The sequence below is a fragment of the Sander lucioperca genome, chromosome 13, assembly GCF_008315115.2.
Source record: "Sander lucioperca isolate FBNREF2018 chromosome 13, SLUC_FBN_1.2, whole genome shotgun sequence".
In the NCBI taxonomy this organism is placed as follows: domain Eukaryota; kingdom Metazoa; phylum Chordata; class Actinopteri; order Perciformes; family Percidae; genus Sander; species Sander lucioperca.
In genome coordinates this window covers 13,045,579-13,059,650 of record NC_050185.1, presented here as the reverse complement: position 1 = coordinate 13,059,650, position 14,072 = coordinate 13,045,579, and the positions used below count along the sequence as shown (strand labels likewise).

The 14,072-nt window shown below is 37.0% G+C and overlaps 2 protein-coding genes across 3 annotated transcripts; both read right to left on the bottom strand.

The window, feature by feature from the left end:
- Window positions 1-620: 620 nt before the first annotated feature.
- LOC116064755 (organic solute transporter subunit alpha-like) lies at window positions 621-4,102 on the bottom strand. Its single transcript, XM_031319986.2, has 8 exons — window positions 3,892-4,102; window positions 3,431-3,582; window positions 3,180-3,253; window positions 2,088-2,246; window positions 1,763-1,874; window positions 1,524-1,670; window positions 1,068-1,173; window positions 621-972 (listed from the first exon to the last, which is right to left on the bottom strand). Exons 1-8 carry the CDS (start codon window positions 3,968-3,970, stop codon window positions 812-814), a joined length of 990 nt encoding a protein of 329 aa, XP_031175846.1. The 5' UTR covers window positions 3,971-4,102; the 3' UTR covers window positions 621-811.
- A 1,933-nt stretch (window positions 4,103-6,035) lies between these two features.
- On the bottom strand, window positions 6,036-13,159 carry LOC116064754 (palmitoyltransferase ZDHHC20-like). Of its 2 annotated transcripts, none has more exons than XM_036008924.1 (13): window positions 13,012-13,159; window positions 11,134-11,160; window positions 10,931-11,025; window positions 10,629-10,749; window positions 9,962-10,031; window positions 9,484-9,516; window positions 9,198-9,318; window positions 8,605-8,737; window positions 8,379-8,505; window positions 8,031-8,117; window positions 7,851-7,930; window positions 7,658-7,740; window positions 6,036-7,571 (listed from the first exon to the last, which is right to left on the bottom strand). In XM_036008924.1, the coding sequence occupies exons 1-12, from the start codon at window positions 13,127-13,129 to the stop codon at window positions 7,661-7,663; spliced, it is 1,092 nt and encodes a 363-aa protein (XP_035864817.1). In that variant the 5' UTR covers window positions 13,130-13,159; the 3' UTR covers window positions 6,036-7,571; window positions 7,658-7,660. The 2 variants fall into 2 exon arrangements, with proteins under 2 accessions (XP_035864817.1, XP_031175844.1); XM_031319984.2 differs by having other exon boundaries at window positions 6,431-7,571; window positions 7,658-7,704.
- Between the last annotated feature and the right edge of the window lie 913 nt (window positions 13,160-14,072).

Below are 14,072 nucleotides of genomic sequence, written 5' to 3'. Positions count from 1 at the left end.
GGTTTCTGGGTTCCCTTTGCATGCCCTTTTTTATTTAATGTATCTTAAATGTATCATTGTTTCTGTTGCTTTTTTGTGCTAAATAAATCAAATGATTTTTTGATTAAGAGAATACATCTCTTAATTGAAGATTAAGAGAATACATCCACATCTTAACAGTAAGTCAACTGTAACACCTAAACACTACATGTTGCAGATATGTAAGCGTGTTAACACTAGTTAGCAAGCGAGTACAGACATTTGAACAGTTAGCTAAAAGTAATAAATAAATGGTCAAAATGAATAGCCAAAAGTAAGGACTAAACAGTTCAAATGATAGCTGAAAGTAGTGAAGACGGTTAAAATTGAGTTAGTATTGGATAAATGGTTGAAACATTCAGCTTCACTCCAAGTAGTAGTAGCCTAGTAGGCTAGTAGTAGTAGTACGATTGCTAAATATCGATTGTTCAACAAGTATGAAAAAAATTAACAATATCCACTTTTATATAATGAATAGTGTTATACATTTGGAACATACATTGCAAACCGATGAAGTGAGTTCATCTGACAGGGCTGTGGGGATACCTCAGATCAAAAAGGTTGGGAACCACTGACCTACAGGATACCGATTTTGACAAAGGTCTGTGAGTGCTATGTGAAAAGGTCAAAGAAAAAAAGGGTTGAAAGTCACCAGAGTAGTGATGTTCTCTTCTGTTACATTTGAGTGACAGAATGAGGTAAAATGTTACATCATATCAAATTTGATGATAGATTATCTGATACTTCATTAAAGAGCTGTGTTGACTTCCACTCAATTATCACGTCTCCTCTTTTAGACGTCATGCTCCACGAGAGCAGTCTGCAGGGCGACTTTAGAATTCTGGTCGTTGTCATGTGCCTCAGAGGGAAGTGTCTCATATGTACGACGGTACAAACACCGATTGAGCAGAGTGAGGATGAACATCTCCATGATCATTATCTGCTGATTTAGCACTGCAGGACAGATAGAGAGAGAAAAGAAAGTTTGGGTTTCAGATGAATTATTTCACCTCACATGTGAGCAACAGACATTCAGAGATGGTTCTTACTGGAGCCACGAGCTTGAGAAGAGAAGGGAGGGGCACAGGCGATGGTTCCATCCAAGGCCACGATGTTAATGATTGATGTCTGCAGCTGACTCAGTACAAGTATTAACTAAGGAGAAAACCAATACTTGATCAGTTCCTGTACATGCAGTTAAAGGTACAGTGCTTGGCATCTCTAAATATCAATATATTTTTTTTATTTTTATATTGGTGTTAAAACTCTAGTTTATCAGTGGGTATGTGTGGTGCTTCTGTAAACTGAGACTACATTTCCTATAAACCCTGTTGCTCTTTTAGTGTATCATTTTTTCTTTTGCTTCGCTGAATAGGATGAACACACTGGAAGGAATTTTTTCACCAGGCTCCCACTCACTCCTTTATTTGCCGTTGTACTAACAGTTAAAAAAAGATTTTTTTTGACATTGTAGCAATCCTATGGTATTGGTTGTATTGACTCACTTGGTAGATGGCATACTTGGGTACAATTTTGAGGCTGCGTAGGAAGCTGTTAGTGTTCATGAAGATGATGGCAACAGGCCAAAGGGCAATGATGGTGAGAACGCCTATGAATGGGTTAATCCAAATGGCTGTACCAGTGATCTCTAGCTGGGGAAAAAAAAAACAAAGAAATAATTAAATTTCATGTCATTTTATTCTCAGTACAATCAGATATATAGAAAAGCATTTCAAACACTTACATCAGACAGATCAAAGTTGCCATTTGTCCACAATACTATGGCGAGGACAGAGAGCACCGTCTTTAGGATTGCATACTGAAGAGAACCCAACTTCAGGAAGAATAACAATCGCCTGAATGATCCCATCCAAAGAAAGATCCACATTAGAAATGTACACAATCACAACACAATGTGCAGTCGATATATAAAGAGCATGAATATAAATAAGAGCAGGATTAAATTGCCATAAAAGTCTCAATTTATTAGCAGGAAAGAACACAGGATTCAATTATTATAGCCGGAACAGTAACACCCAGAATGTATTTGTATGAACACGTGTAAATACCGTGACATCACCACGCGGGGTAAACAGAGGCAGCAGCAGCAGCAGGGTCCTGTGGTGATCTTAAAGGTTTTACCGGAAAATCGCTTCAGAAAAACACTGCTGCCTCCAAACTCCTCGATAATCAGAACCAAGACCTTATACATCACCACTGCAAAATAACTACACAGAGAAGGAGAAGTGATTTAGGCCGGTTTGTAGAGAGCAGGTACAGTATGTAATAATTCTCAAAAATCCCTCTGTGGCCAAATGACAAATTTAATTTTTCATTTATTTATTCATTTCATAAAAACACACCTCTTGACACATGAGGACATAACAAACAGCCCTTATATATGGAGTTATACCAGCTGTTGAACATGCTGTACTGTATGTAATGTACATAAATCCCATAAATCAGAAAGCAAATAAAATGTATCACTGCAAGCGGCAAAAGCCTATAAAGAGTTCCTGTATTTTATTGAAGTTGATCACATGCTAGTTGGAGATGTGGCATGGTCTTTGTGTGGGTAATGATTAATCGAGTGTTTCAAATATGCTGTGACCTTAAGCTAATTCATACAAGGCTTACAAAGTTGTCATGCCTAACGCTTAGTAGCCTATATGTATGCATGAACGGTTACAGGGACAGAGTCTCGCAAAAGATAACACTATTGGATGAAATCTTACATAGGCTACCGAATAACTTTATTAAATTCAATTATTTACAATGACAGCCTGCCTGTTACAAAGGCAAAAAGGCTGTTGAGCTTAAAAAATAACCGAATAAAGTTATATGGAGGAGAACATGACAAAGGAAGATAGTGGTTTCTATTGGAAGCTGATATGTCAAACAAGATAACAGTAGTGGTGAGTTCACTGCAAAGTGAGATCTAGCTACTGGTCACAGCTATTAGATAACAGATATGAAACTGGTAGTTTTTGACGTTTAAAGTAAGAACAGGAAGTAAGTGCAGATAAGAGAGAACATCTGTAAATACAGACTCCTGTCCGATTCAATATCATATTTCAGCTTTTTAGAAATATCAATGAAAGAAAGACTTTACTGTATGAGAAAATGTGTACTAATTTAGGTGGAGTTGAGAGAAAACGCACCAGTTGGACGTCATGTCTGTGACCATGACTGCCCTCGGGATCCACATCCCAAAACAGGCCATGGTGGCAATGACCTGAAACAGAGCAACACAATAATGTGCAAAATGATTTCATGTAGTATTTCAAGGGGGCCTTGTACCCGAGTTCTTAAAACTTATTTTACAAATATAAAGTGGTTGATAATGATTATTTTCCTGTTGGTTTTAGAATTAGCAGCAATATTATAACCCAAAACAGGACCGAATGCTTACTGGTGCGGCACCATTTATCCAAATGATGGTCGTCTTCTGGGGGTAGGGCAGTTTTTTGTAAATGTAGAGACACTGCTCCAGGTACAGCAGCAGGGAGATGCTGGACATGAAGGTGAGCATGGAGTACAGACACAATCCAAACACATCTAGTTCTAATGTAAAACAGAGAGGGGATCAGATTATTTCATAGTACAAAACATATATTTATGAGACACTTTATGTGAAATAATCACACACAAACAGCACAACACAGATTTTGCTTGGGTTAAAAAAAGGTGTGGGACATTGTTATATTTTTGGAACAGAGGAAAATAAAAGAAGAAGAAATCAATATCATATGGACTCTAAAACACACAGCTGCATGCGTGACACTGCTGAGTGAGCTGTTAATGTCATTAGCTCAGATTGGCTGATAAGGAAACATTATCAGCAAGCAGGATGTGGGAATGTGGTTCACTTACGCTTGATCACGTCGATAGCCAGCGGGGGCTCTTGTAAACAAGTTGGATCAATGGTGCTGTTGAGTTGAGTTCCATCCATGGCATGCAGATATTCCTAATAGACGAAATAAATCTTTAAATTGAACTCCGTTTTTTTTCTCCTTGTAGAAATGACTTAAAAACCTGTAAAAAAATAAAAAATAAAAATAAAAAGTTGTAATACAACAAGTTCTACTTGACACACTAAAAAAGTGTGTTTCCCTTTACATTGCAGTGTCTGCTGTGCATTCTAGTAGCAAATTTAACAGCAAGTGTACTTTACCCTTTAGGTGACTTTTAAGGAGTGAAATGGTGGGATGGCACCTTAAGTTTACAAGAACACCTCTGTCCTAACTGTTGCTCATTCATTCACAGAATTAGGTCACAGTAATTAAAATAATACAACGGTCAGAGTTTTGGTTAAAAGTGAGACCCATTAAGTGTGCCAGGAGAGTTGAACTTTGACAAGGTGTGTTGTTTCCTACCCAGTAAATATAAAAGAATATAAAAAGATAAAGACATTTCTTTCAAGCTCAAGCTATGAGGAATACATATTTTATAATGATATGTCAGTGCCTTCAGTCCAACACACAGCACTTCAAAGTCAAATTACATTATTTTCTTTACATTGGTTTGTCATTATTGTGTCACATCATGTCCCCCAGTTCTCGGCTGAATCTTCAGTATGTGACTACTGAATCATTTTGAATTATTTGCCCATGCAGGCTGAGGTTGATAAGGTCAGACAACATGCATGTTTGGGACATAAGGGCATTATTATCAGGTTTAACTGAAAGAAAAATTTCAGAAAAAAAAAAAAAAAATTTCAATGGGGGAAAACTGTTTTCATTAAATGTGTTTGAAAGATTCACCTTTTACACACAAATAATCACTAAATGCTAGTTAGTTGGAGAAGCAAAAGAAATGGACTTCACTCTGAGAAAATGTATGTGGTTGTCTGAGTGTTGCTGACATTGTCCTTCTAACACTAGCCTACTGGAGTTAAGAAAAAATGAATGTTTTTAACCTTTTGCTCAGTACACCATCAAGAATGTCAGTATTACATTAAAGTGGCCGTGAGACACTAAATAATTAAATGGATACAAATTTTGAATAGAAAGTTTAAGATCTATAATTAGACAACTTGGATAATCTTTTATAAGCAAGCTTTAAAGGTATAAATGGTTTACGTTATCTGTTGCATTGTTGTGGAGAGGTGAATGGCACTGAGGTCATTCACCTTTTCCCGGCTAATCTTGTTCCCCGCCCATCGTCAATCAATTTTATTTGTCACATAAAAATAAAATTGATGTACCTGTAAAAGTCAAGTTATGAAACGCTTGCCTGAACATGTCAGACTCAGCACTGTCCAACTTAAATTATCTTGAAAGGGTATTGTTCCATGTGTTCCTCATTCAGCATCTCTTCTACAATTGTTTGAGGATGGAATACCCACCACTGAAGTGTATTTACTATAGCAACTGTCACAGTGAAATACTTTTCTTCACAAATTGCAATCCATCCTCTGGGGATCATGAATGTCTGTACGAAATGCCATGGGAATCCATCCAATAGTTACTGAGATATTTCAGTCTGGATCGAAGTGACATTAATACCATACCACTAGCGTGGCTAAAACAATTAAGACAGCACTAGAAATTTCACCCAAAGATATTGTTCTGTATATCGTGCAAGTCTGATGAATTTTATGTTTAAAGTACAAACAAAGTTGGAATATGCTTAGAATTTTTTTTTAAGATTATATTTTGGGGCATTTCTACCTTTCATAGACAGGACAGTTGAGAAATTCAAGGGGAGAAAAGGGGAAGACCTGCAGGAAACCGTCACAGGTCAGACTCGAACCCTGGACCCTCTGCGTCGAGGAATAAACCTCTATATATGTGCGCCTGCTCTACCAACTGAGCAACTGGCCACATATGCTTCAAAATTAATCCCAAATGCTCCTATTTTTCCTAGTGTCATATTTTCATTACACGTATAAATTGCCATCATGAAAAAAGGCAGATATAACCCCAATTTGACGACTAATATTCAAGGTTGCGAAGAGCCTGCATTGCAAATCACAAATCACAGCACACCATGGTTTAAAATGAAAAATCACACCATATGGTTACATTGCATTTATTGTTACAGAACAATGAAGGTAAATTAAAAAAACAGCAGTTTTTTACAGGGCTAACTACAACTGGGGGTGCATTAAGCCAAGTTCGGTCAGTAAAGTTAGTTGTTAAACTACACACGCACATGGGCAAGCAATCAGTCAGTAACATCTACACACACTTATTCAGTCTACTGATCACTCAGGCAAACCCCACACTATGCTGTGCATCATTTCCACTAAAATGAATGAAACACAATGGAACGTCTGCCAGGAGCACAGGGAGGAGCACTTACGATGACACTAGCCTACTCTTTAATTACTGGTATAAAAAGTCCACCTTATCTATCCTGGGTCAGGCTCAAGGACACAGTGGATTGAAATGTTACTGAATGTTCTGAAATCTTTTAACAGTTTTATTGGTTTAATTGTGTGCATTTACTTTCAAACAAATCTTATTAAACTGGAAAAAAAATAAAGACTACAGATGTAATCATTGGCATTAACACTCAAGATTGAGCAACTTAAAAATGAATACATACTGTAGCAAAGGATTGACCATAAAAGTGAAAACATTCTGTGAAAAAGGACAATGCCCATTTAAATAACTAAATAAATATAAATACTACAAATAATCAATAGACACTGAAAGACAATTCAATTCATTTATAAAAACTTGAAAACAAATAAGTTACAAATATTTATAGTGCAATGAAAATGGCCATCTCATTGTGATCTATTGGTCATGTGTCTTAAACAATTATTTGAAATGAGATGAAACTACTATACCATCTTAACTATAGTTAAAGTTGATTTGGTCTCACATTATATGCTTATATCACCTGTATGTATTGACCATAGCATAACATTTGAAATGTAAATAATAAATATCTTAAAAGTGTAAACAGAAAGACCTATAAATGGTTTAAATCATGTAAACTGTAAATTAGACCTGGTAATTGACTACTGGTCTTAATAATTGCACTGTGCTTGGAGTTAAAAACTGATGAGACATATTGCGCACACTGTTGACAGTGTTGAAATGTCGCAGCCTTTTGTATAAGTTATACACACACTTTAGTGGCTCCCACTGGTTTCTCTAAGTTATTAATGCTTGATTAATACTGACAAGGATGATTCTCTAGTCAGAATGTATAATGTGATTAATCCATGTATATAGACACAGACAATGTAGACATGCATTGGCTCAAGATGGAAAAAGCAGTCCCAGAGTTTTTCAGATGCAATAATAACAAAACATTTGAATGTTTTTGGCTCAAAACAAAGACAAAACCTGTGAATCACTTCTGCTTCAGACTGGTGCAGTCTACATGGTCGCTGTACAGTCCCTGTTTACATGAGAACAGTATTGTTGTGATGCTGGTTTAAAGCACGCTGGATGAAGGATGGTCCATATAATGTACACACAAAACATGTGGCTTGAGGCTGTACTGTCAACTCAAAATGATGGTGGAGGACGGCTCCTGCAGAGGTGCTGATGCTCCTGGTTTAAGGCATCATGATTTACTGATGTACCTGCGACCTGCAGCAACAGCCAACAAAAGGTACAAATAAACACAGTAGGACAAACAAGCAAAACTTTACAGTATTCATGTCATGTTCACATACCTGCTATGGCTCATTCTCCATCGTCACCGAGGTTATCTGGCCTCCGTCTGAAAAAAGAAGGGACACAAGAGATGTTTCAGGAACTCTTAAAGGGTTAATTTTTGCAGTAAAAGTATTTACAAAAACAATGAACATAAGAGTCATAATGCAACAAAAAAATGCAAAAACGTGAGAAAAGGCATCAACAACTAACCACTTTTCTCTTTGCTGTCGTCTGCTGTGCGTTGTATATTGTTACCGAGTACACAAGCGTTGGCCTCCACATCAGCAGGGCTGTAATCAAAGTCGCATTAGAGATGAACAACCAGCAAACAAAACTAAAAGGAAACCGTTTCAATATTTGAAGAAAAAAAAAAAAAAAACTATTACTAGCCTTTTGCCATTTTGCTGGAGGACACTGTTTGCTTGTTCAGGATTTATGTGTACCAATCTGGTAACAAAGGAATGTCCATCTCCCAGACTGATAAAAAAAATAGATAAAGACAGCATTGGTAAACATGTTAGCATTGGATGGATTCAGGGTAAATTGTACTTTTGGGACAAGTCTTCACTCCATTTAAAATAGCTTCAACACTAATGATAGAAATGGAGTTTATAAGTCTTCTAATACAGAGCAAATCCTCGAGCACAGTTTAGACAGACAGCAGCGCTTTTTATTTGCATCATTGTCATTGCTACAGTGATTGATACCTGCAGTTATATCAGCTCAGAGTAGACTTACCTTGAGAAAACAGGAATCATCCAGTACTTCCCTTGATCTCCAAACACCTCAGCTGCATTCCGGCTAAAGCCCAGAGAAAACCCGTTTTTGTCTTGACCGTTTGCGAAGACAGGACCCCTAAAAGCCTCTGAAAATGGATGTGAAAAATATAGTCAGTCAGTCAGTAGTGACTTTTCAAATGATATAACCAGCAGTTGAATTAAATTAAACATTTATTTATAGCTACCTATAGTGGTCCTGTTCTTTCCCACAAGCCACAGATGGTAGCTGAGAAGGGACAGGATGCTGATAAAGAACAGAGCAGCCACGAAAAACAGAAACAAGATGTGGAATTTGGCATGCGTGTCAGGCAGCTGTTTCTTCAGAGGGGAAGAAAAACAACAAAAGTGTTAGTCATGTCAGTCTGCAAGAATATTTCCTGTTCTCGTATCAAGTCATGCTTACCCAACTAACATGTTATTGTTATTTGGTGGTCTCGCTGCAACATCTTGTCTTTGCACAGGACAGTATTATACGTGTAGTATTTTTTTTTTTTTTCTAGAACACAATATACTCCTTCACTGTCTCATGCTAAGCAGTATGCTGAAGAGAATCTCCTGATAAGTGTTCGCATGACACACTTGTGCAACACAGTGACACATTTGTAAACCAACTGGTCGATATCTTACAACGCAATCATCACATGCCTCACCATAACCGGACTGCACTGAATGTTATAATTTAATTCAATAATTAACAACGTTCTTCATCGTCATTCAGAATTAATTCAATTTTTGTTCAAAATGGCAACAAAAAAAAAGATGAAGTTTCTGTACTCACGGTCCAGAATTTGATGAAATATTGGATGACTGTAGCACAAATTACCACACAGTAGAGTGAGGCGTAGGCCAAGAACAACACAAAGTACTTGTAGTTTGAGAATCCAACACAGTTGTTCACCCTGAAAGAGAACACAACAGAAACATGAGACAGAAAGTGATGCTTATCGCTCTACGTTTTCTTTCAGAGAAAAAAGACAATTTGCTGACAGACAGCAGGGGAAGCAAACTTCATCATGATGGAATTAAAAACAGCTTAAATGAATAATTAAAAGGAGAAAGCATACCAGGGGCAGTGATGGTCCATTTTCAGCACACACCTTGAAGAGTGAGAATAAGGAAAACATACATCCTATTAGTACCATCTAGAAGATGTTAACATCTTAGATATTTGGCTGATCCAGTTACCCAGAAGCACTCACAATGCATGAGCAGATGTAGATGGAAGAGAGTACATAGTGCCCAATATTTAAAAATGAAATGTCAATATCTGTGCTTATGTTGTACATCAAAAAATGGATACAAATGCTGTTTAAAATCAGCAAAAATATTCTGTTAACCCTTTATTGTCTAATTTCTCAACAGCAACACATATGTATTTTCTCTTCACTTTCTGTTACAAGAAACTGCAGTTAATGTTTTCTTGCAGCCAATGTTTGTGAACATAAAATCGGAGTGAGAATCAGTTTAAACACATCTGCCCCTTTGGGGAATACAGTAAAAAATTAAAATAATGAGCCTTAATTATACAGTGCGGACACTTACATCTCACAGGTTGAGCAGTGATGGCAGCGGTCAGGTTTGACAACCTGGCAGTGGTCGCAGTATCGAATGGCTATTTAGAGAAAATTTAAGCATAATTATTAAAGTACACTATCATGGAGTATGTGAGGTAGCAGATACTTAAACAAAATACGAATTCCAGGTGCATTTTTCTTTTGTTTAGAAATGTCCTGCTCTTTTCAAACACAAATTCTCCATCTCATTAATTCTATAAGTTGAATAAAGGTTGAATATAAATATGAGGGCACTATTTTCATAAAGTGTCTTTTGAAATGTCCCTGTGAGACCGAGTAGGTGAGATCATGATCGTTGAGTAGAAGAGCCAGGTGTGGCCTGTAGAGAAAATAGGTGTACCTCCTGATACATGCAGTTCAGTAAACACAATACAGATGAGCCTGCTATGCATTAGCAGGGAGGATCCTAGACTACTTTCTTTTATGAAGATATAAACAGTGTTGCACTTTTATCCAAAAAGGGGAAGACACAATGTAACAACACATTTATGCAATTTCATTTGAGGCAATGATGACTATGGTAAAACAGTTACTTAACAAGACAAATGTCCCCTGATGGTCTGCTTTAAAGCAACTACTGGGCATTTAAATCGGAAGCCAACCAGTGTGTTTTACTGCTTCGGTGAAAGCCTCACCTCCTCCTGCTGTGCGTGTATACACGGGTAAATTCCTTGCCACTTTCTTCAGAATCTCTTGTTGCATCTCGGCTCGCTCCTCTCTCTCATACAGTTCCTTCTCTGCTCTGGGCAGACCGAACTGACAGGAGGAGAAAAGACTGGAATCAGAGACTGCCTGACAAATAACAAGCTGTAAACGTCTATTGGACAGTCATAGACAGTTTTCTGTAAATGTATATTTACCAAATCTTACCTTCTAAACATGAAAATAGGAAGTATTCATGGGAAAACTTTTATTCTCATCTTTTTTCTTGGCTTACCGCTTTTGAGGGGCTGGCTGGTTTGGACCAGATAGTTTTCCAGTAGGACCATATAAACATGGCGAGGAAAATGTGAAAGATGACCAAATAGCTGACTGTTGAGAAAAAGAAAAAGTTAGGTTTGCATTTACATTGGCATCTCTGACATAATTGCTATGAATGATGGGGAAGGAGGGGGAAGAGGAAGTGTGGGTATCACTTACTTCGTTCTGCATTATTTGGGATTGTATCTACATAAGGCAAAGACAAAATATATTAGTAAGCAGTAATGAAAGTCCTAAGAATGCATGACTACACATCCCCCACCGCACACAGACCACCCCTTTCTCACACCATGTGGCAGCAGCCTGGCACGGCCAGCAGTGACCCACCCATAACAGAGAGCTTTGTTTAAGCAGCAGGGATGTCCCTGTCCTGACCACAGCCGCTGATTTACAGACATAACTACAGTATGACTACAGTCTGATCATGGTATCAGCAGTTTCAGGCCGAAACAAACTATAAAACCTACTGTGAGTGCAGTAGGTGGGGGCAGTGCATGTCACATCACGCACAACTGATCAATATATATTTGCTGAAAAATGCCATCTAGGACTGCAACTAAGAATTATTTTCTCGAATAATCGATTAGTTGTTTGGTCGATAAAATGTCAGAAAATGGTGAAAAATTTTGATCAGTGTTTTTCAAAGCCCAAAATGACATCCTCAAATGTCTTGTTTTGTCCACAACTCAAAGCTATTCAGTTTACAGTCATAGAGAAGTGAAGAAACTAGAAAATATTCACATTTAAGAAACTAGAATCATAGAAATTATTATTATTTCATTAAAAAACTACTCAACCCGATTAATCAATTGTCAAAATAGTTGGCAATTAATTTAAAAGTTGACAACCAATTGATTAATCTTTGCAGCTCTAATACCATCAATACTCATGTAAGCTGAATTGCTTCAGACCTGCTTGTTTAAGCTTGGATGATCACATTTGATTGTGAGAGAAAAGAAGGAAACCATATCCTTTGCTGAATGATGAGTCTGTTTACAATGGTAAACTAATGATGACATTTATAAACTCTTCATGTGAAACAATAATTTGTCTCTATTTCTTTGTCTGCATCCACTTAATTTATTTACAAATAGCCTATATGACCACAGCATGGTTTTTTTTACTACTAATGTTTAGGTGAAGGTGGTTTGGTAGCTTGCTCCTGAACAGTTGAACAGAATGCCATAATTACAGCTTCCCATAAACATTGAATAACCTATAATGCATCATGTGGTAAAATTATAGCCATCCCTCATTATGGCTATTGGTTAACGTTATGATTTTACAGCTGGCTCCCAAAGGTTTATCCATTATTGCTCAAACAATATACAAAAAAATTATACTATCATTATCATTTGTAAAATGTCAACTTGTGATCAATTAAGATATAAAATATAAACTCAAAATAAATGCATGCAATAGCCTATACTGTATATGTCAGAATAAGGCGTGATATATACAGAAATATAGGAAACAACAACAGGAAATAACTTGGACCCTTTTATAATTTAACTAAATGTTTAAAACCGTGAAAACAATGTAACGTTATTATCATTTAAAGGAGGTTTTAAATTAGAGAGCTAACTTCTCCATTCATGTACAATACAGTGCATATTTAAAACAGGAAAAAAAGGTTTGACTATCTCTTGCACATTCCAGTTAACTGGCTTTGTAATATCTAACGTTACGGTGCATTCCAAATTGTAATGTATCTATTATCTATCTATCATGAATGAGGAAGTTATTATTCATTGATGACTGGATAAGAATACTGTCTTTCTCTCCCAATCTAACCGAAAAGGTTGCGCGATTATATTAACGTTATAGTCATGAAGGATATAGCATGTATGTCAATGGTTAAACAATGAGAAACAAAAGTATCTAATGGATTATTGCCCTGAGGTTTAAACGGACGTACAGTGTGCATCCAGAGTTTAAGCTCACTTCAATTATCAAAGTTGGCTACCCTGAAACTGTTAACACAAGCAGATATTTGCCCCGCGATAGCTAAACACTTATACAAGTGAGAGTACTTACAGACACAGAGCTCCACAACATATGCGTAATAAGACCAGCCGACAACAAGGTTTATAAACAGGACAGGTACCCAGTTCAGAGCCCGTGTGCAGCACTTCAGTGCATGAGAGGGCGCCATCTTTAATCTGTGGGACAGCTGATGGTGACGTCATATTCATGGCTAAATATTCGAGCCAAAGACTCTACAAGAGCAAGATACTGAACTGAGGCGCAGCATCCATGTGCAGCATGCGCTGATCGTGTTTGCAGTTCTCAAGCGTCCCGCGTGTACTTTGATTATAATTGTAATGCTCGGTTGATACATTAGACTCATCAGACTGCTTTGACTTGACTACAGAGACGCTAATACACAATTACAGACCAAAGTGACACCCTGTTATAAGTAGCCTAAGCCTACTTTTAAACTTACTAACCAATTCTCATACACAAGTCGGACATCTTGTATCTCACTACTTTGTTTGGCTGTGTAAATAAACTCTTTCTTGAATCATATGCTTTTATGTTTTTATGTTTGCATTAATAACATTCTGAAGAATTATCATGAACAACTCAATAAGTAGAAAATGCTCTTATTTAATAGTGATTTAAGTAGTTTAAAGAGTTCAGTTAAAAGCTGCACTTATTGTCTATTTTGGCCACTTGGGGGCAGAGCAGAGGAACTCCACAACAAGCTGAAAACTGAACATCTGTTATATTATCACCTTAGAGTTATGTCAGATGTGTTAGCACACAATTACCTGTACTGTAGGCTACACATTATATTATATACGGGTCTCCACCAACTCCTGAGTCTTTAGCTGCTTTTATCATCTGTCAGTAACTTTGTCTGTCCCCTGTTTGGTGCTGGGCAAGTGACATACAATTGGTTTATCAGAGCTTTATTGCTAAAAACAGCTGTCTACTGCTGCTGGAAATGAAAGCTGATTTTTCGTAATACCAAAACAAAGAGCTAAAAATAATATGTGTTAATGACTACATGTAACACCTTTCACATTACAAATAGTCATTTGATCTATTTTATTGTTAAAATAATATTGATTAGAGTAGCTTAAACCAGCAAT